Below are 22,516 nucleotides of genomic sequence, written 5' to 3'. Positions count from 1 at the left end.
CATCGCCATACATCGCACACAAACGTTTATGGAAGTTCACCACCGTTTCTTTTTCTGCACACAAAAAATCAATAACAGCACGCTGCTGAAAACGTGACTCGTATGTAGACGCCATTTTGACGCTGTACTATGGCTCTGCCACATGCCAGAACGGTTCGAAACTTCACCGGCGCAAAGAACAAACATCAAATGTGAAGCACCAACAAGGACGTTTGTCTATGCATATCAATGACATTTTTAAAAAAAACGTGGGATATTACTTATTGAACAACCGTCGTAGAAACAGAGAATGTTCCCTCCTTAATATGTGCAATACAGGGTGGTCCATTGATCGTGACCGGCCCAAATATCTCACGAAATAAGCATCAAACGAAAAAAGTACAAAGAACGAAACTCTTCTAGCTTGAAGGGGGAAACCAGATGGCGCTATGGCTGGCCCGCTAGATGGCGCTGCCACAGGTCAAACGGATATCTACTGCGTTTTTTTAAAAATAGGAACCCATATTTTTATTACATATTCGTGTAGTACGTAAAGAAATATGAATGTTTTAGTTGGACCACTTTTTTCGCTTTGTGGTAGATGGCGCTGTAATAGTCACAAACATATAAGTACGTGGTATCACGTAACATTCCGCCGGTGTGGACGGTATTTGCTTCCTGATACATTACCCATGTTAAAATGGACCGTTTACCAATTGCGGAAAAGGTCTATATCGTGTTGATGTGTGGCTATTGTGATAAAAATGCCCAACGGGCGTGTGCTGTGTATGCTGCTCGGTATCCTGGACGACATTATCCAAGTGTCCGGACCGTTGGCCGGATAGTTACGTTATTTAAGGAAACAGGAAGAGTTCAGCCACATGTGAAACGTCAACCACGACCTGCAACAAATGATGAGGCCCAAGTAGGTGTTTTAGCTGCTGTCGCGGCTAATCCGCACATCAGTAGCAGACAAATTGCGCGAGAATCGGGAATCTCAAAAACGTCGGTGTAGAGAATGATACATCAACATCGACTGCACGCGTGCCATATTTCTATGCACCAGGAGTTGCATGGCGGCGACATTGAACGTCGTGTACAGTTCTGCCACTGGGCACAAGAGAAATTAGGGGACGATGACAGAGTTGTTGCACGCGTTCTATTTAGCGACGAGGCGTCATTCACCAATAGCGGTAACGTAAACCGGCATAATATGCACTATTGGGCAACGGAAAATCCACGACGGCTGCGACAAGTGGAACATCAGCGACCTTGGCGGGTTAATGTACGGTGCGACATTATGGGAGGAAGGATAATTGGCCCCCATTTTATCGATGGCAATCTAAATGGTTACCGATGTTACTACAAGATGTTTCACTGCATGACAGAATGGCGATGTACTTCCAACATGATGGATGTCCGGCACATAGCTCGCGTGCGCTTGAAGCGGTATTGAATATCATATTTCATGACAGGTGGATTGGTCGTCGAAGCACCATACCATGGTCCGCACGTTCACCGGATCTGACGTCCCCGGATTTCTTTCTGTGGGGAAAGTTGAAGGATTTTTGCTATCGTGATCCACCGACAACGCCTGACAAAATGCGTCAGTGCATTGTCAATGCATGTGCCAACATTACGGAATGCGAACTACTCGCTGTTGAGAGGAATGTAGTTACACGTATTGCCAAATGCGTTGAGGTTGACGGACATCATTTTGAGCATTTTTTGCATTAATGTGGTATTTACAGGTAATCACGCTGTAACAGCAAGCGTTCTCAGAAATGATAAGTTTACAAAGGTACATGTATCACATTGGCACAACCGGAATAAAATGTTCAAACATACCTACGTTCTGTATTTTAATTTAAAAAAAACCTACCTGTTACCAACTGTCCGTCTAAAATTGTGAGCCATATGTTTGTGACTATTACTGCGCCATCTATCACAAAGCGAAAAAAGTGGTCCAACATTCATATTTTTTTACGTACTACATGAATATGTAAAAAAAAATGGGGATCCCTATTTTAAAAAAAAAAAGCAGTTGATATCCGTTTGACCTATGGGAGCGCCATCTAGCGGGCCAACCATAGCGCCATCTGGTTTCCCCCTGTGTAGAACAAATAGGACGTAAGTACATCTGGAGGTTACTTCGTTACACGTAGCTGTTGGAAACTGACATTGCGTCGCGATACATATACAAATTTGAATAGAGCTAACACATACGTCAATGACCGAACAGAAAGTTCGTGATTTTGTGAAAAGAAATGACCCAGTAAGATTTGAACCCGGATGTCCCCCGTCGCAGTCCAACACCACGACCACACAACCACCACACGATGACAGGTAACTCTGCTACATACTGCACATGTTAAGTTTGGACCATTCACTGTTTCTATTTTTCTTCTTTTTTCCACAGTCCAGTACACCTTCTTCCTGTTTTCGTGCTTGATCCGTGCTCAGTTTTTGGCGGGCTGTACTATAAATCTGAGAGGAGTACGATGGGGAGTTTCCCTTCTCAGAAACAAACACAAATACCCAAAGAAACAGTAATATTTTTAAGAGGTGTTTGATTTTAATTCACGCTGATGAATTCGACCGTGATCCACGTATAGTTCAGCGCTTGCGTTATGCTCACAGTGGTATGGGGCGCAGTGCAGCGACTTCGGTGTTGACAGAAGTGAGAGAGAGGCGTTTTATTGTTTGTCTTCTGATGCTGGCAACTCACGAGTGCGCGAAACTAACACAAATCAGGTGCTGTGGCATAAATGTCAAACGGAAGTAACACGGACTCGGAAATATGCATTATATTCAAATGAGGTACATGTTTGTAGCAAGGAATATGAAATCAAATTGAGGCAGTTATAATACAATGCAATGAGTACAAGAGAAATGACATTCAACATATTTAGTGAATATTTAGTGTGGTCGTGTCTCTTGTTGGTGTTCCTATTACTCTTTAATATAACATACTAATTTATGTAGATTGCCAGTTAATAGTTGGATCCGTTGGGGGAGGTTTGCTAAAGTGGCCAGGACGGCAAAAGTCGCCATTCGGTATTTTTTGCCCTGAGCAGCGCTACTGCCTGCCGAGAGGAGTAATAATTTTTTGGCCTACAAAAAGGTTCCTTTTTTTTCTATTTTCATTTGATACTTTCTTCTTCGAACGGCCAATTCCTGATCCCCCCTCTTCTATGGGCCCTCAGCTGTCGCCCCACAATATCAGCACTGGCTCTTAATCAAAAAAGTCCAGCGGGCACTGCTATTGAGGGTAAAAATGTAAATGTCGTGTGACTAGGACCTCCCGTCGGGTAGACCGTTCGCCGGGTGCAAGTCTTTAGATTTGACGCCACAACACAACACCCAGTCCCTGAGCGGAGAAAATCTCCGACCCAGCCGGGAATCGAACTCGGGCCCTTAGGATTGACATACTGTCGCACTGCCCGCCTTTTTTTTTCATTTTGTTCGTTGTATTTGGTCGTAGCGGACGTCACATGACATCCAGTGAAGTTCGTTGTTGATCCTTTCACTCAGTTTTTTTTATTTTATTTTTTTAATTACAGAGAACAGCCAGGTCTCTGAGCGAACACGCTGAGCTACCGTGCCGGCGACCACTCAGCTACCGGGGTCGGACGCTATAGAGGGTGACCCACGAGGAATGATCAACATTCGGTGACATGAAAGGAACGACCATTTGAAGCAAAAAACATCGTATGGACATATGCCCTATTCCGAGTAATTTCCTACGAACGAAACATTTAATGCATATTTGTTTTTGGACTAGCGGCGTGCACATATGTGTCTTGCCCATACGATATCTTTGAAGTTTTATTCTAGCTCAACCTGCCTCGTTGCTTTCAGCTTCTTTGCTCGGGATGTCTTTCTGCAATTGCACTGGCCCGTTGAATACGCTGTTGAGCACGGTGTGTTGTGAGCGAAGTAGTACGAGAAACTGAAATGTATCAGCAAGAATCGTTTCTTCCATGTTACACTCTCAAATAGACAGAGGGGATAAAAGACGGTCCATATTCCTCCACAAGAGCTCTAATTTCTCTTACCTTATCTTCGTGGTCCTCAAGCGAAATGTACGTTGCAGGAAGTATAATCATTCTCCAATCAGCTTTAAATTCTGATTCTCTAAACTTTCTCAATAGTGTTCTCAAGCATAACACCCACATCCCTCCAGGGATTCACATTTGTGTTGCTGAAGCATAACTGAAATACTTGCCTCCTGTTCGAACCTACCGACAGCAAATCTAGCAGCTCGCCTCTCAAATTCTTCCTTTAATTCGACGTGGTGCGGATCCCAAACACTCGAGCACTACTCAAGAATAGGTCAGACCACAGTCCTGAATGCTGTCTGCTTTACGAGTGAACCACACTTTCCCAAAATTCTTCTAATAAACCAAAGTCGATCATTCTCTTCCCACACTGTACGATAAAAAATTTCTTGTACTCCATTTAGAGAGTTTGTCTGTACACTCAGGTACAGTGGACCACAGCGAGAGCCTGAACACCTGTGCCACCTTTTGCACGCATTCCTTAGCGAGGTGTGAAATTTCTTCTAATCCTAGCCGAAGTTTTCTAGTTTTCACAAGGAACTGTTTCAGCACCTTTCTGGGATGATGTCAGAGGTCAGTGTGAAAGGCACGTTTCTGCGAGCAACAGATGGAAAAAAACAAGGGTGACTCGCCTAAGCTGTTTTCCCCAGATTCGTTTAAGACATCGTACTATCGTAATATCCTAGTGACTTGTGTAAAGTATTCAGTAACCGACGTAGCCTGACAGCATAGCTAATTTAACTACCGAGATATCAGTATGAACTTCTCTTTTTCGAGCTGAACTATAATAATTTATCTTGGTAGTATCGTACTTCAACGATGTTTCATTTTCAAATCACGGTTACTGTTTTCGGAGTGCTTGCAGTATTTAGAACTTAGAATTTACCTATTTTGAACATGAATTAATCCGACTGCTGTCGTGGGGAAATTCGTGATTAAACCTTACTCTTCCCCCTTCTGGATTCGTTGCATCCTATTTGTGGATACTGGCACAGATAGATCGATTGGCAGGAAGTACATTAAGTTGGAGGTAGCTGAAAGTTTTAAATTTCAGCTCAATTGCACTACGTCCTTAAGCATTTTGCAGGAGACAGGGGTCAGGGGTCTGACTGGAGTGTGTGCTCGCATTCCACTATCAGAAACAATAAATTGATCAGTCGGGCATTTGACATTACTATTGGCTTTTAAAGCACTATATAATCCCTAAGTCAGTTCTCTCAGCTACACCAGGGCGAAGAATGAGGAGGAGGAGGAGGAAGAATCTACCACGTTGTAACGGGGAATCCTCCTCTAGCATTATCTTTCCTCAACAGTAGTTGTCACCAGTATTATTTTTAGAATTTTCGACAGGTCAATATTTTCTCAGTTGCTTTTCTGAACATTTTCATATAGTTTCACACACAGTACGTTATATTTCAAGCTAAAATTTATGAAAAGGAATTACTTTGTAAAATATTTCAATTTCGATTTATAATCGATAAGTAATAGTTGTGAATGTACAGATAAAATTATTGATTTGGAAACATTTGAAATAACGAATTATTTGCACACTTCAAATTTCTATTATTAATTACGCAAACCTGCAATGTTTATTGCGTTTGTTTCTGGATTCATTTATGAAATAATAATGGAAAGTAATACTGTAACGAAAACTAGTAGAAATTCATTTGTTAAGAAAAACTGTAAACCCTTTCGAATATTGTTATTTCCGCAGAGTGGAGGAGTTGTAATTTTCGCCTCTGATGTGATCGGACGTATTTTTGTATAATATGTGCGAACAATGTAATTTCGGCTTTGTTAAGGTGAAAAATCGAAATACTGTATGATATTCTAAAACCTGAGAAATTCAGTGGAAAATATTTTTATGGAAAAAATTCTGCAACGACAATCTTTAAATTTACTTAGTTCAAACTAACCGAGAGGACCTTATGTTAGATTTTCAGCTTCAAGAATCAGACCCCGAGACAAGAAGAACGGGAGCCATCTTAACATGACAAGCTAAGTAAACTTCGCTCCTTTCAAATCTTCATAAAAGACTTTCCTTGTCAATTACTTGGACTGGGCATTGTTTAATATGGGCAACAGATGGAAGAAGGAAGGAGGGGGGAGATTCACAGTGTACAGGATTTGGAATCCGGGTGGTAGCAAGACTGAATCTCGCCAAATATACAAGTCCTAGTATCCAGCAATAGAATGCAAGCAAAAACTGCTGCTGCAAGCCAGAGACCACTTGACTGCATTGAGAAACAGTAAAGATTGCACACTTAAGTCACATTCCATTCCGCAGCAGTATTTGTCACAGATATCGGAGACTCGTACACCCCGCGTGCTCACTTCTCGATGCCCACACGCAGCACCCCAGGCGAGACGTCGCGCAAGGCTACTTGGCGCCGTGGATGCACGTCCCTGCCATCACGCCAGGTGTGGAGCGTGTCCTGGATGACCGGAGTGGTGGGAATTCGGATGTTATCAATATGTCCAGCGCCAACACTTGCCAATGACTGACACTGAATGTTCCCCAATATGCACGCAAAAATCGGAGAATACTCGCAACACACGCGATCACGAAGGCTGCCCAACACACACTGAGTATTAGTTCGCTACTCACCCGCCTAGAGGGCGACACTGTTGGTCAACTGCATCACCGTTCACCACCAGTCTGGTTCGAGGGGTCAGCGACGGCGGCATGTGCCTTAAGCCAGAAATGCCCATTCGTTCTGGCCACTGACTACCTCCGCCATGCCTCCCGCATGCTAAACGGCATTGTCCTATGGAACCAGCCACATAGTTATCAGTTCAATTACAATTAAATATTACGATTACATCACCAACCTGGTCCCTTACAAATGGATATTGTTATTTTCTTTGCACAGGGCAAAACATGGACCATAGCAACAGCAACTTTACATCCTGACGCATACCTTATATGCCTGCTGACGGCAGCGAATCTATCACCATTCCCTTGCTAAGTATAATGCTTCGCCAATAACTGAATGCTGGTGGCAACAAACAATATTTAGTGAAAATTCCAGAATGGATGAACGTGCTCAATTTGTTTTCCTTGTGAGTGGTACCACTGTGTCTTCGGAGGAGAGATGCAATCGTCTTACAAGTGATCGGCTGTTAAACACACAATGCCAACGATTATGTTGCTGTAGCTCTGTATAAAAAGTGGTCTTGGTTCTACAGGCACACACAAGCAATGCTAACCGTGTACATGTTAATAACTATATATGCTTTATAAATCGAGGTATGGTATTGCTTCCAAATGAAGTCATCTTCCACAGAAATACCGCAACACTGAATGCACCTGTTAATCTATGTGGTGTGTATTAACGCACCAAAGTGCGGGTGCAGTTCGCCAGAGGTGACAGACATGAATGCACCCTCAGAGACACAGATCTCCTTCAGACTGCAGTGCGTGTATGTACTTTGGAAGTACAACACAATGCAATAGCAAAGTCTTCTTTCAGTTCCCGTATGATGTGAAGTCTTCCTTATTTTAGCGATAAGAAACACCACCGTAACTGCTCATAGTGTCTTTTCCATCACCTCGTGTTGCAGGAGGAAGCTTGGTCTGGCGCTCACGTTTCACGCTGTACACGGTTGACAGAGCTACGGGAACATGCTCCCATATCCACCGGGTGGTCAAAACATGGTCGTGTCGCATTATCTCAGCGCACCCTATTTGTCCATAGGATATAGAAGGTGATATAGTCCTCTCGGACTTCCACTTAGTTCCCACTTAAATTGGAACGATCACACGGACAAAGCTGCAGGGAGCGTGGCGCAGAGAATGAGGAACAATTTCAAGATGCATAGAGACTGTATAAAACCACACTCGAATTTTGCTCTATGGGGTCCTTAGCAGATACACTATGTCATCAAAAGTATCCGGACACCTCGCTGAAAATGACTTACAAGTTCGTGGCGCCCTCCACCAGTAATGCTGGAATTCAATATGGTTTTGGCCCACCCTTAGCCTTGATGATTGCTTCCACTCTCAGAGTCATACGTTCAATCAGGTGCTGGAAGGTTTCTTGGGGAATGGCAGCCAATTCTTCACGGAGTGCTGCACTGAGGAGAGGTGTCGATGTCGGTCGGTGAAAACCGGCACGAAATTCGCGTTCCAAAACATCCCGAAGGTGTTCTATAGGATTCAGGTCAGTACTCTGTGCACGCGAGTCCATTACAGGGACGTTACTGTCGTGTAACAACTCCGCCACAGGCCGTGCATTATGAACAGGTTCTCGATAGTGTTGAAAGATGCAATTGCCATCCCCGAATTGCTCTTCAACAGTGGGAAGCAAGAAGGTGCTTAAAACATCAATGTAGGCCTGTTGTATGATAGTGCCACGCAAAGCAACAAGGGGTGCAAGCCCCCTCCATGGAAAACACGAGCACACCATAAGACCACCGCCTCCGAACTTTACTGTTGGCACTACACACGCTGGGAAATGACATTCACCGGACATTCGCCATACCCACACCCTGCCATCGGTTCGCCACATTGTGTACCGTGATTCGTCACTTCACACAACGTTTTCCCACTGTTCAATCGTCGAATGTTTACTCCCCTTACACCAACCGAGGCGTCGTTTGGCATTTACTGGCGTGATGTGTGGCTTATGAGCAGCCGTTTGACCACGAAATCCAAGTTTTCTCACCTCCCGCCTAACTGTCATAGTACTTGCAGTGGATCCTGATGCAGTTTGGAATTCATGTGTGATGGTCTGGATAGATGTCTTCCTATTACACATTACGACCCTCTTCAACTGAGGGCTGTCTCTGTCAATCAACAGACGAGGTCGGTCTGTAGCCTTTTGTGCTGTACCTATCCCTTCACGTTTCCACTTCACTATCACATCGGAAACAGTGGACTTAGGGATGTTTAGGGGTGGGGAAATCTCGCGTACAGACGTATGACACAAGTGACACCCAATTACGTGACCACGTTCTTCGAAGTCCGTGAGTTCCGCGGAGCGCCCCATTCTGATCTCTCACGATTAATGAGTACTGAGGTCGCTGATATGGAGTAAATGGGAGTAGGTGGCAGCACAATGCACCTAATATGACAAACGTTTGCTTTTGGGGGGTGTCCGGATACTTTTGATTACCTAGTGTAGGTTCGAAAAAGCTGACTCGCTTTCAGATATGAGAGTGCCACGAATACGATTCACCAGTGGCAGCGATAATTAATAGACATCTCCACAGGACGCAACGCAAGTGGGAGGTTGAATGCAGAGACCAGAAAGCGTAACACTACAGAACTGAAAAGACCAGTGTATCTGCACTGTTATGTGATTCCTCAAATAGCACACCACCTACCATATTCTCAATCAACCATTATCCTCCCTTACCTGTAACCCCGTGGATATATTGCAGAACCTCTGTTACACTGTCTACCTGGCATCGAGATAGAATGCGTTACAAATACTGCTAGCATGTGAAATATCCAGCAGTGGCATGAGGTAGATGCAAATGTCGGCTTAATAACTTGTTACTTAGCCGAAACACTTTCTAAACTCGGTGAGAAGCGTGGTGTTGTGTTACGAGCTCACGCCACTGGTGACGTGCCCCCAGTCATCCGGTGTGTTAATACACATCCCAAAGACGGCCACCTATATTCAATGTCGCTGTGTTTATGTGGAAGACTAACTCATTCGGAAGCAATACCATACCTTGATGTGTAGTTTTTAACATCGATATCGTTAACTATACTTGTGTGCACCCGTAGAACCAAGAACGCTTTTTATACAGGGTGACAGTAACACAGTCATTGCGATCATGTTCGTAATAGACGGTTGCTTATAAGACGTTACGTCTCTCTTCCTAAGACACAATGGTACTACTCGCAAGAAAAACAAATGGAGTATGTTCAACCATTCCAGAATTTTCGCTCAGTATTGTTTGGTGCCACCAGCATTCAGAATATTGCATTCTGCCTTAGAAAGGGATGTGTGACAGATTCACTGTGATCAGCAGGCTTATAAAGTATGTGTTGGGTGTAAAGTTACTGCGGTCAGTGTTCCGCCATCTCCAAAGAAAATCTCTTATGTCCAGTCGTAAGGGAGGTACAGATTTGACATCGAACACTGTGAATTTCAATGCACTGGTAGCCGTATGACTTTATGTGGAAAATTGTGACCAGCCACAAGGAGGATACAGATACTGATATTTCCAGAGCCACAGTCATGAGGAGTAGGGGGAGGAGCTATTTCAGATACTTCACTCATTATCGAATGTCACCAGACTGGTGTTGCAATCTTAGTATTAATTGTAATTAAATTGATAACTACGTGGCTGGTTTCCTAGGACAACACCAGCTGGCGTGTGGGGCACGTAGCGGAGGCAGCCGGTGGCTGCAATTAATGGATATTTACGGCCTGTAAGGCGCATGCCACCGCCATTGAGCCTTCTCTTCTGGTCAGGTGGGGAACTGGGTTGCATGTTACCTAACCGTGTCGCCCTCTGGATGGGTGAATAGAGAACTAATACTCAGTATGTTTTGGGCAGCCTTTGTGATCGCTTGTATTGCGAGTATTATCCAATTTTTACGTGGTCACTTGAAAATATTCAATATCGATCACTGCCAAGTGTCGGTGCTGGACGTATTGATGACATCCGAATTCCTACCATTCCGTCATCGTGGATACCCTCCGTGACCTGACAAGTCTGGCATACACCTGGTGTGGTCGCAGAGACACGCATCGAGGTGGTAAGTAGGGTCGTGCGTGCACAGGATGTACGAGTGTTCCAACGATCTTCGACATCTAACCCTGACAATTACTGCTACGGAATAGGATGTGGTTTAAGTGTGCTGTGTTTACTGCTTCTCAATGGAGTCCACTGCATTCTGATTTGCAGCGGAAAGGTGGGAGTGGTATTCATTATTGTAACTATCCTATCGTGTGGTAGATTCTTCCCCTTCCTCCTCCTCCTTCTCATTCTTCGTGCTAGTGTAGCCCAGTGCTTTAAAAGCCAAAGTAACGTCAAATTCCCAATTGATCAGTTTATTGTTTCTGATAGAGGTACTGCGAGCACACACTCCTGTCAAACCACCTGCCCTCTGTCTCCAACAAATTATTTAAGGACATAGCGCAACTGAGCTGAGATCTGAAACTTTCAACAACTTCCAACGTAATGGACTTCCTCAAAAATTACCTGTCTGTGCCACTATCCACCAACATGATGCAAGTAAAAAATTGAGAAGTGGAAAGAGTAGGGTTTGGAAACTGGTTGCAGGATCGAAAACCACAGATAGGATGCAAGGAAAAACTGCTTGCTCAGTCTGATGGAATGAGGCATCTATGTCCACGATATCCACAGCTGGAGATTTACCAGCTATCCACTACTTCGTTCAGGGCAAAAGAGGGGTTACCGTGGTATACAACACATGCTCGCTGGGGAGGAAGTACCCAGCTGAGAGAGAGAGAGAGAGAGAGAGAGAGAGAGAGAGAGAGAGAGAGAGAGAGAAACAGACAGACAGAGAGCATGTGTTTCAACAGGAATTTCTCAGGCATCAATGTCTAAGAGCTGCTGCAGCCTAATGCTTTGTTTGGCAGGAAGTAACTGGAGGGGCGAGGGAGGAGCTTTGGGGAGGTCGCTCCTCCCGTCGTCCTCTGCCTGTGGTAACTCAGTCAGTATCTGCACAGCGGCGCGAGCACATCGAGCAGCTGCTTCCACTGACCTGGTACGGAAAGTGTGTGTTTGGGAGCAAAACCAGAAGTAAGTCTGCTGTCAAAGGGATGCCGGCACCTGGCACTTGAGTAACAGGCGACCAGTGTGTGCTACCTATGGTGACCCAGCACTCCTACAGTAGCTGCTGCCCACTGTTCAACGAACATGCGCCCGCAACCCCATCGTCGTCCAGTAGCCTGTGGGTGGTGTGCGTGAAGAAGCGAGAATGAGCAATCGGTAATTTGTTTTTTCGCCAGATACATTTAGCGCAATCTGTAACAGTGCAATTACATGTGATGACCTGTGTTGAGGTCGATTTCGAGACGGTATTCCTTGCACAATCATAATAAAAAAGCAATCTATTTTATTACTTCTTTTCCTACATCTTCCAAAGCAGAAGAGAATGATGTGCTTCTCCCACCAAATAGAAGAGAGATCCAACCTCTGGCAATTGAATTTTATAAATAAACAGTACATCATTTACCATGTAATTCGTGTTGATTTGAATTTCCTGTCATGAGATCCTTCCTTTCTAGCACACACTTAGTTTTTTTGCCACTAATTTCCAGATGTGGGAGTGGAGGGGTTGATTAATTTAACGATTTAACTAATTAGTCAATTAATTTTATATCGAAGGTGCACTTGTATTTGTGTGTGGGTTTCCCAGAGGAGTGGTGGGGGGTTTCCAAGAAGGAAGGATTATCCCCAGGAGGTCATAAATAAATTAACAGAACAACAGATTAAGAGGTGGGAGAGGGGTGATAAATCAATCAAGTCTTCCCACAAATGTATGCAACCCACACTAACAATTTGTCTCAGAACCTACTTTGCCCTGCTACTTATGATGCCCTGTTGTGTCCCAAATCTCTTCAACAGGCCTCTGATCAGAGTAACTGGTAGCCCAGAAATCAATGTGACTCAACTAGCATGCTCGTGAAACCACTGTAGCGCGATACTGGTCTCAGGATCCAGACAGTTGTCCCACTGGAAGATGCTTCCACTGTCAGGGAGAACATCGAGCACAGAGAGATGTAGCTGATCTGCAATGATCACATAGTAGACAGCTCTCGAGTACTACCACAGGCCCTACAGCTGAACGTCCCCCACAGCATAGGACTGCCCTCACTGGTCTGCAGCCATGGCCAAGTGCATGTTTCTGACAGCCACTGGCCTGGATAACAGCATATCCGGACACGACCAGTGAACTAGTGTAACAACAAATGTCATTCATCCGACAGGCGATCCATTTCCATTGATCCGCGGTCCAATCTCGATGATGATGCCCACTGCAATCGTAATTGATGCTATCATTCCATCAACAAGGGAACACGGCGGGGTCCTCTGCTGCGGAGCCACATTTACGACGTAGTGCTGGGAAACACTTTCCCGCACCAGCACTGCACTCTGTCGTTAGAGCCGTCTATCCTGCTTTCCACAGCAGCCACAATTTCGATCTCCATTCACTGTGATAATACACGACATCACACATAAGCTAGTAATGGAGTCGTGGCTTAGCAATGATACATAAATAAGTGCGATGCGACTTTGTGATCGGCTGAGAGCACCGTAAGATCCATGCAACACTGTGACAGCAATGTTCAGATTGACAAGTAACTCACTTATTTGGGTAATATGTGGAAAATTGTGGAAAATATGGAAAAATGAGGGTAAATACGTATCTTCCTGGCCGTGACCTCTGCTTGTGCCTCTAATGACGAAATATTAATTTGTTATGCAGAATCAGACTCGCGTGACATAATTTGATATCGGCAAAAAGAGACGTCTTACAACTTCTCCCTACGGTGCTCCACTGAAGTGTCCGAGTTTTAAAAGATGAAGGTGTGGACGAGGTGTCCGGTCCTCATCGGTGCAGATGGGAGGGGGGAGGGGACAGGGGTTGCTGCACATGTGACAACTATGGAGTTACGTCACGACCCGGAATACGAGTCGCTCGACTGGCTTGGTGATCTCGATCGATTCGTGGTGGTTCCCCGGAAGAGAGGGAATGAGGAAACCGACGAGCTCAAGTGGGTAACCTGACACGGGATGTGTAACTTGATACCAGATGTAACGAGACCATCGTCTTAGGGAGAACAGGCAGATATAGCTAACTGACCGACGTTTTAATACTTCTGGATAGTGTGGTACAGAAAATGGATAAAATGTGAAGGGTTTTAGTAATAAGGACGCACGCTTTGTGGAGATGTTCGAGGCCAGTGGCAGATACTACTGCGGTCGTGGGTGAGGGAGAAGTTTGTCGAAATTCCGAGAGCGTATATTCCAGGTACAGACTGGAAACACAGTGTACTACTTCGCCTACCTTACTCTCGCACGGTGGAAAAAAGAGAAAGTCAGAAGTTGAAAACAATACCCGGCTTCACTGTTAGTCCTTCTCGCCACACACTGTTCACGAATCGAACGGCGAAAGAGGGGGGAGGCGTGGGAGGGTAATAGTGGTGCCAGAAGTACCGTCCGCAGTTGACTCGCGGGCTATACACGTGGCAACACTGGAGGCGAGACTCGGGGGTGAAAGCGAGCACAAGCCGCGTCGTGAGCACAGTGGTCAGGGGAAGCGCAGCCAGAGAGGTGAGGCAGGCAGGCGGACAGCAGGGCGAGGCGGCGGCGCGAGCACACTCACCGAGGCGACGACGGTGACGAGGTATCGCTGCGTGCGCTCGTAGTCGAGGGCGCGCGCCACCGTCACCTGGCCCTGGTGCGGCAGCCGGATGGCGAAGAAGCCGGCCCCGTCGGCGGCGCCGCTGCCCTCGCCCTCGGGCGGCTGCCCCGCTACCACCGAGTACTCGACCAGCGCGTTCACGCCCGCGTCCGCGTCCACCGCCTTCAGGCCGCGGAACACCGTGCTGCCCACCGGCGTCAGCTGCGGGCACAACGTCCACCACCTCTCACATTCACCGAGTACAGCTTGTACATGGCCCAGTGCATGTTGGATGAAGCAGGGACAGAGGAGGAGGTCAAAAGGGAGATCTATGAGGCAGAGGGCATTGGTGACAGCGACACAGAAGAGCTGTACGATTCACTGGTAGAGAACAAAGATGTGTTCTCAGAGAGACCTGGAACAGTGGTGTATTTTGAACATTTATTCAGGGTGAAGCCTCATGAGTCTAATAAGAATTTTTGGAGAAGTAAACATTATGTGCTGTGGTATATGAATAACTGATGGGCTTATATATATATATATATATATATATATATATATATATATATATGAGTAATTTTTGGTGCATGGGGGGTCCAGCACAAGGTTTTATGTTGTCTGAGAAATTTTGGGGTGTAATCGTTAACTTGAACATATTTTGCACTGCGTTCTGTATGTAGACACTCCAAACTTCCTTTGGTGCGCGGGGGTCAAGTTAGTGGGCTGAATATTAGGGTAAGCAACACAGCATGGGGATTGTAAAATTAAGGTTAGTTCATTTTGCTCCTTGTAATCTTAGTCTGGGCTAGATGATATGAATAGAGGACATTATAACAAAGTGTATAGGTGAATTTTAATAGAGATTTTTAAAAGTCTTTTTTTTTTTTTTTTTTTTTTTTTTTGAGGAAACATTGCCAAACCCCAGAATTTAATTCATGGTCCGTAATAATCAAGTAAGGTATTTTTTTTTAGTTTCTGCTGTCAAGCCATGACAACAGTCATATATTATTTAAAGTCTGATTAGGGAGGCTTTGTCGCCAGGCAATACTGCCTCAATGACGTGGGCATTTCTAATCTAGTATTGAACAGATTGTTGGGCACAATTACCCAGCTGTTGCTCTAGCCTGTTTCTTAGTGATGGTTTGCCCTGAAATTCTGTCTTAGCTGTGTCAGCTCTGGATTGCATGAGGATGGTTCTAGGCTGGACCACTCTATGGTAAGCGGGGAAAACTTTCGTGTATATATGATTTTCATTGGGGATTTTGTGTGTTCCTTTGTAGTGCTCCATAAACTGGCTAGTGCGAGGACAGGAAACGGCGCCAGAGTAGGGAGCCGTGACACTACATTTAGTCTGGGGGCACCCCTGGAAGACATTTTTGGCAGTGAGAAGCGATAGTGCTCGTGAAACAAGTTGATAAATCATACGTGTTCCAAAGTGAATAAATTGATTGGAAACAATGTGGTGTGCATAATATACTGCCCAAAATAAGGAAGTTAAAAAAAAGAAATTGATAAAAGTTGTTGTGACTTTGTTAAAATTGTTTGTGTTTGTTTTGCTTTGCCAGGCCTGTTGTACTATACACACACACATAGAAAACACGAATTTAGAATCATGGTTACGGAAAATTATATTTTTTGGATTAGGGTTTTTTACAGATATGTTACAAATTCCTTTCTGTTGGCCACAAAATACATAGGGAATTTTACTTATTTTAGGGTGATGCCACTGCCGACTAGATTGCCAAGTAAACCATTAAATTTCTAGGACTAATTTAACATGACTGGTCAGTCACTCTTTTTGCGTTTTTTTGTTCGTGCTACTTGCACTTACTGCGTGCATGCGCTAGCAAGTGGGGGTATTGTGACAGTACAAACCCCCGTTACTAGATGAATATTTCTAGTATGCAAGGACTGCTTTGTGGAGATCGAGCGCGCTACACGGTGTGCGATTCGCGGAAGCGCGTGGCGCGCCCGCGCGAGATTTGCAACGGTCGGTGGGATGGTCTCCGTCACCGGGCGGCCACGTGGCCCGCAGTTTGGGGCATTGCTCGCTTTTTCACGCATTACGCGAAAACTATGTAACTTACGGTGAAGAGCGATGCGGTAGTGGATTGTGATCAGCAATATGCACCTTCTGAAAGATAGATCTTTATTTCAAGTCACGAGACGCAAAAGTTATAGTAACCTCAAAACCGGTTAATATCACGAATACTGAAAAATTAATAAAAATAGTAAATAACAACTTACAGGGATGAGCGAGCACTCATTGAAAACGTTTCGTCATAGCGGATCGAGTGCCGTAGTCATATGTTCAGATTCATAAATAATTAAGCCCGTAAAGAGCAATAAACAAAGTTTGAGGGAAAATTGTTGATACAATTCAACAGAAAATTCATGACGTAAAGAACGGCACTATATAATATTTTGGGTGGCATCACACGTATTTTAAGCTAGTTAAGTTATATTATACACTTATCTTGCAATACTTTTCATTGTTTGCAAATTATTATTGACATTTATCGCCCATAATTAATTAATTATTATAGATACGAAGATTTTAAGCAGCGCAATGCGTAGATCGCTCTAGATTACGTCTAAAAACGGTGCTATATGGTGAATCTACTTGGTTTCTGAATTGTCGAACGGAAAAAACACATTTGGAAATTGTATATAAAATTGTTTAGTGTAAATAAAAACAAAATATAAGCTGTAAGGAATTCATTACGTAAGAGGTTTACTGTTCACTACCCTGCTGGAGCAAATGTAATTTCGATGTATTGCTCACGCGCTGCCTGCGATATAAAACATCTCTGCTGCAGTGTCGGCAGCAGTAATAATCGCTCGCAGTCGCAACAGTACGTTTTTATGGAGCAGTCGCAATAGCTCGCTGTTACGGAGAAATGGTAGCAGCTCGCCGCTACAGTACAGTTCATAGCCATGTAAGAGCAATAGCAGTCGCCGCTGGTGCAGCACAGTTCATTGCCGTCTTAGTGTAAGGTAAACTTTATTATTCTTCATCGCCATGCGCGTATTTAAATTTGTTGTCTGAGGTGTTAATATCAATTTGCTTCAATCTTTTTGTGATTTGTCAGTGCCAATTAAGTCAGACTTTTAATGTTCAATATTTATGAAATGGTTTGCAGAAATGTATTCAATAATACGGTTTTTGAGAACATAATTTTTTACCAGTCATTTACTTGAAGTTAAATATTTTACAAATTTTCCCAGATAATTGCTATGTGTTGTTTAATAATCAGAGGACCAGCTCTGCAGCTGTGTTAACAAGCAAAATCAGTTTTTTTCTAATAATGCAAATCTTAGACAAATGTTGTTCAGTAGTAGTAGACAGGCCAGCATTGCACTAAACAGAGCCATTTTGAAGCAGATATATATAGGATGGTCCACTGATCGTGACCGGGCCAAATATCTCGCAAAATAAGTCAAACGAAAAAACTACAAAGACGAAACTTGTCTAGCTTGAAGGGGGAAACCAGATGGCGCTATGGTTGGCCCGCTAGATGGCGCTGCCATAGGTCAAACGTATATCACCTGTTTTTTTTTTTTTAAATAAGAACCCCCATTTTTTATTACATATTCGTGTAGTACGTAAGGAAATATAAATGTTTTAGTTGGACCACTTTTTCGCTTTGTGATAGATGGCGCTGTAATAGTCACAAACATACGGCTCACAATTTTAGACGAACAGTTGGTAACAGTTAGGGTTTTTTTTAATTAAAATACAGAACGTAGGCACGTTTGAACATTTTATTTCGATTGTGTCAATGTGGTACATGTACCTTTGTGAACTTATCATTTCTGAGAAGGCATGCTCTTACAGCGTGATTACCTGTAAATACCACATTAATGCAATAAATGCTCAAAATGATGTCCGTCAACCTCAATGCATTTGGCAACACGTGTAACGACATTCCTCTCAACAGCGAGTAGTTTGCCTTCCGTAATGTTCGCAAATGCATTCACAATGCGCTGACGCATGTTGTCAGGCGTTGTCGGTGGATCACGATAGCAAATATCCTTCAACTTTCCCCACAGAAAGAAATCCGGGGACGTCAGATCCGGTGAACGTGCGGGCCATGGTATGGTGCTTCGACGACCAATCCACCTGTCATGAAATATGCTATTCAATACCGCTATTCAATACTGCACGCGAGCTATGTGCCGGACACCATCAAGTTGGAAGTACATCGCCATTCTGTCATGCAGTGAAACATCTTGTAGTAACATCGGTAGAACATTACGTAGGAAATCAGCATACATTGCACTATTTAGATTGCCATCGATAAAATGGGGGCCAGCAATCCTTCCTCCCATAATGCCGCACCATACATTAACCCGCCAAGGTCGCTGATGTTCCACTTGTCGCAGCAATCGTGGATTTTCCGTTGCCCAATAGTGCATATTATGCCGTTTTACGTTACCGCTATTGGTGAATGACGCTTCGTCGCTAAATAAAACGCGTGCAAAAACTCTGTCATCGTCCCCTAATTTCTCTTGTGCCCAGTGGCAGAACTGTACACGACGTTCAAAGTCGTCGCCATGCAATCCCTGGTGCATAGAAATATGGTACGGGTGCAATCGATGTTGATGTATCATTCTCAACACCGACGTTTTTGAGATTCCTGATTCTCGCGCAGTTTGTCTGCTACTGATGTGCGGATTAGCTGCGACGGCAGCGAAAACACCTACTTGCGCGTCATCATTTGTTGCAGGTCGTGGTTGACGTTTCACATGTGGCTGAACTCTCCCTGTTTCCTTAAATAACGTAACTATCCGGCCAACGGTCCGGACACTTGGATAATGTCGTCCAGGATACCGAGCAGCATACATAGCACACACCCATTGGGCATTTTGAGCAGAATAGCCATACATGAACACGATATCGACCTTTTCCGCAATTGGTAAACGGTCCATTTTAACATGGCTAATGTATCAGGAAGCAAATACCGTCCGCACTGGCGGAATGTTACGTGATACCACGTACTTATACGTTTGTGGCTATTACAGCGTCATCTATCGCAAAGCAAAAGAAGTGGTCGAAGAAAAAAATTCATATTTCTTTACGTACTGCACGAATATGTAATAAAGAATGGGGGTTCCTATTTAAAAAAAAAAAACGCAGATATCCATTTGACGTATGGCTGCGCCATCTAACAGGCCAACCATAGCGCCATCTGGTTTCCCCCTTCAAGCTAGACGAGTTTTGATCTTTGTAGTTTTTTTCGTTTGACGCTTATTTCGTGAGATATTTGGCCCGGTCACTATCAAGGGACCACCCTGTATATTGTGTAATAGAACAATTGTCTTTATGTAACACTATACCTGGGGATGGAAAGGGCCCGAGAAGCGCCACTACCTTATTCCCCTAATTTAAAGTCCAAACTGTGGGCTTTGAAGCAGGAACAACTGCGTCTTCATTTAAACGAATACTTTTTCAGGGAGAGCTCCCTTTCCATTATCGACCTGTCGAGAAGTCCGCAGCAGTCCGCTACGGCTGTGTCCTACGTGAGCGACAGAAGCGACCGACAGCAAGCGACAGCTTCAGGCGACAAAACACAACTGCAGGTGTAGTCATGGAAGTGTCCCGACATCTGTGTCGCTGCCCGTCTCCCGCTGCCACTGGCGACGTTTGAGCCTCGTCGCTGCAGCACGCGCGACAGAGAGCGACAGCCACGTGTCTTCTCAGCAAAGTGGTGGAGCGGACGCGACGGCAGCTATGAATTACTTAACATCCGATTTTAAGAAAACTATTCGGTGAAAAAATTTGATTCTTCCGCATCTTATAGCTTGATATCTTTAAACGATAAAGGTCTGAATTTATTTTCGTTATTCGTCATAGTTACTGAATTGCACGAAATTGAGTACTTGGCTGCACGGTATTTTACGAATTTGCAGAGATAATGTCATATTGCGTAGACTTCCCGTATAGTTCTTTGAGACCATACATTATTGTATACGAAATGTAATATATGTCTAAGTTTTATTTAAAGTTGAGACCGAAATAAAGCTGAGATATTGATTGTTTTATCCGCGGACGCGTCGGTCGCTGCGCGTCCGAACCACTCCTGCGCTTCGGGAATCAAGTGGTCGTAAAAATCGTTGTACTTCATAAACGGTTCAAGATATCAAAATGACGAATTTTGGAAATGACAGCACACAGAAAGGACTATTTTATCATATGATTAACACTCGATACGTTTTTGTAAACGCGTGAGCAGAGCGAAAACAAGACTCCCTATAAATTACACCATGAGGTTTCGTCCAAATTTTCGTACCCATGCAAAGGGAGAGAAACAGGTGAACGGGGTATCAAAGTGACCAGAATGAGGTCTAGGTTGGCATGAAAATTTTAACTGCTTGAAAATAATCAGGGTCATTAACAAAAACTTAATTAGTAAGCCGAGGAAAAATTGAAATATTTAACGAAAAGCTGATGCCAAGCTATGTAAATGAAGTGTCAAAAATTTCATCTTTTCAAGATCTAGCAATTTTGCACATAAATAGATACATTGGTGTGATATTTAAATGTCAAAAAGGCTTCCTTCGAATCAAATTCGTTAGGAAGGCAAACGAAGAGTCAGTGAGATCACGCTTTCTGAATAAAACTTGAAATTTAAAAAAATGAAAGAAATCAGTCAAATACTTTATGAAATGATTTGTGTAAAAGAAATAAGTAGAGCAGAGAAATGTTCTATATGCCTTTGAATGATGCTCGTAATCATGAACAGAAGATGAGGTGCACCAAACGTTTCCCTAAAATTTTTTATTTCATACTTTTAGACAAATCATTACACATAACGTTTGACTTTCTTTTCAAAAATTTTGTATGTTTTACTTTTACAGACTATTTACATCAATTGAAACGCTTGACCTTAACATTGACTGCTGGTGAATTACGTTTGCAATATCAAGTAACTCTAAAATTTCATGGTTCTTATAATTTATTAGGAATTAAATGTGTATCATATACTTGGATAGGTGTGAAGATCAAGTTCTTTTTGGCAAGACCTTAAAAATATACTTAGCGATGCAGTGTAAACAGTATACATAAAACTTAGTATACAGAATTGTAAGTGAGTCAGTAAAAATATAAAAACGGCCCCGAATCGAACCTAGGAAGTTTTTATATCGCATTATCCCGATCTGTAACGATACCTCTACACCACAGTAACTTATTGTTTATTGTTTTCCAACTGTGTACTTATGTTTAGATGTAACGTGGTTATTCATGTAGTAGTCATTCCTCTGCATTTGTTAGCTGTTACAAGTTCTTGCTCATGTAAAAAAAAAACATTCGTATTTAATTTATTGATGAGATAGTCGAATGCTCTTCTGCTCATTCGCGTGTATTCGAAGAATTTGGTGATCTTCGTAGTTGTTGCTATTTATCAAATTCTCCATGAAGATTCCTCCCTTTGTAAATTTCATACACGGCGTTGCTTTTCGCTTTATTTTCTTAAGTAAACTTAATTCTGTAGCCTTACTCTCCAGCTACAGTATTCTACAGGTTAAGGACGCCATTTTCTAGAAACAGCTGGGTGGCTCTAAGCAGCCATCTTGTAGCGCGACATGGTGGCTCTCACGCAGGGCACCCGAGCTTTTCGCCCGATGAGTGTCGCGTATCCAGAAGCGTTTCGCTGTCGCTCGCTTCTGTCGCTCACGTAGGACACAGCCTTAAGAGTCAGATCACCTCTGGAAGGGTGGCCACATCTCGGCATAAGACGTAAGAGTTCAGCAGCCAGAAGTCACGTCACCATCCATCAGTGCCAACTACACACAGACACAACTCGTATACTATCGATTCGATAACCTAATTTGAAATGCTACCAATTCGATAACCTGACGTGGAATGGACCATAGGAGGTCCAAAATCAATATAGTGTTGTGATAGCACTGTAACCACAGTTCGAATGACCTGAGTTAATACGACAACGTGAAAAATGCAGGAACCACGTTAGTTAAAACCCTAACGATTTCACGTAAGCTGAAAATAACCTATAACCCACACATGTGTTCTGCTTGGAAACTGCAAAAAATCGAAGGATGAAAATTCATCCTTCTGGCAATGGAGACTTATGCAGTGCCTCTCAAGCCAAAAAAGTATTAAATTCTTGTAAGACAC

At 43.6% G+C, this 22,516-nt stretch overlaps 1 protein-coding gene across 2 annotated transcripts in view; it reads right to left on the bottom strand.

The window, feature by feature from the left end:
* The window catches only part of LOC124619243 (cadherin-99C), a 627,922-nt gene that overhangs the window by 146,365 nt on the left and 459,041 nt on the right, over window positions 1–22,516 (bottom strand). For both annotated transcript variants that reach the window (XM_047145486.1, XM_047145488.1), the window contains exon 6: window positions 14,359–14,598. In XM_047145486.1, coding sequence (XP_047001442.1) covers window positions 14,359–14,598 — 240 coding nt within the window. The remainder of the gene's footprint in view (window positions 1–14,358; window positions 14,599–22,516) is intronic.

The sequence above is a fragment of the Schistocerca americana genome, chromosome 6 (assembly GCF_021461395.2).
Source record: "Schistocerca americana isolate TAMUIC-IGC-003095 chromosome 6, iqSchAmer2.1, whole genome shotgun sequence".
Lineage (NCBI taxonomy): Eukaryota > Metazoa > Arthropoda > Insecta > Orthoptera > Acrididae > Schistocerca > Schistocerca americana.
The sequence above is the reverse complement of the archived record's forward strand: the minus strand, read 5'-3'. Positions and strand labels throughout refer to the sequence as shown.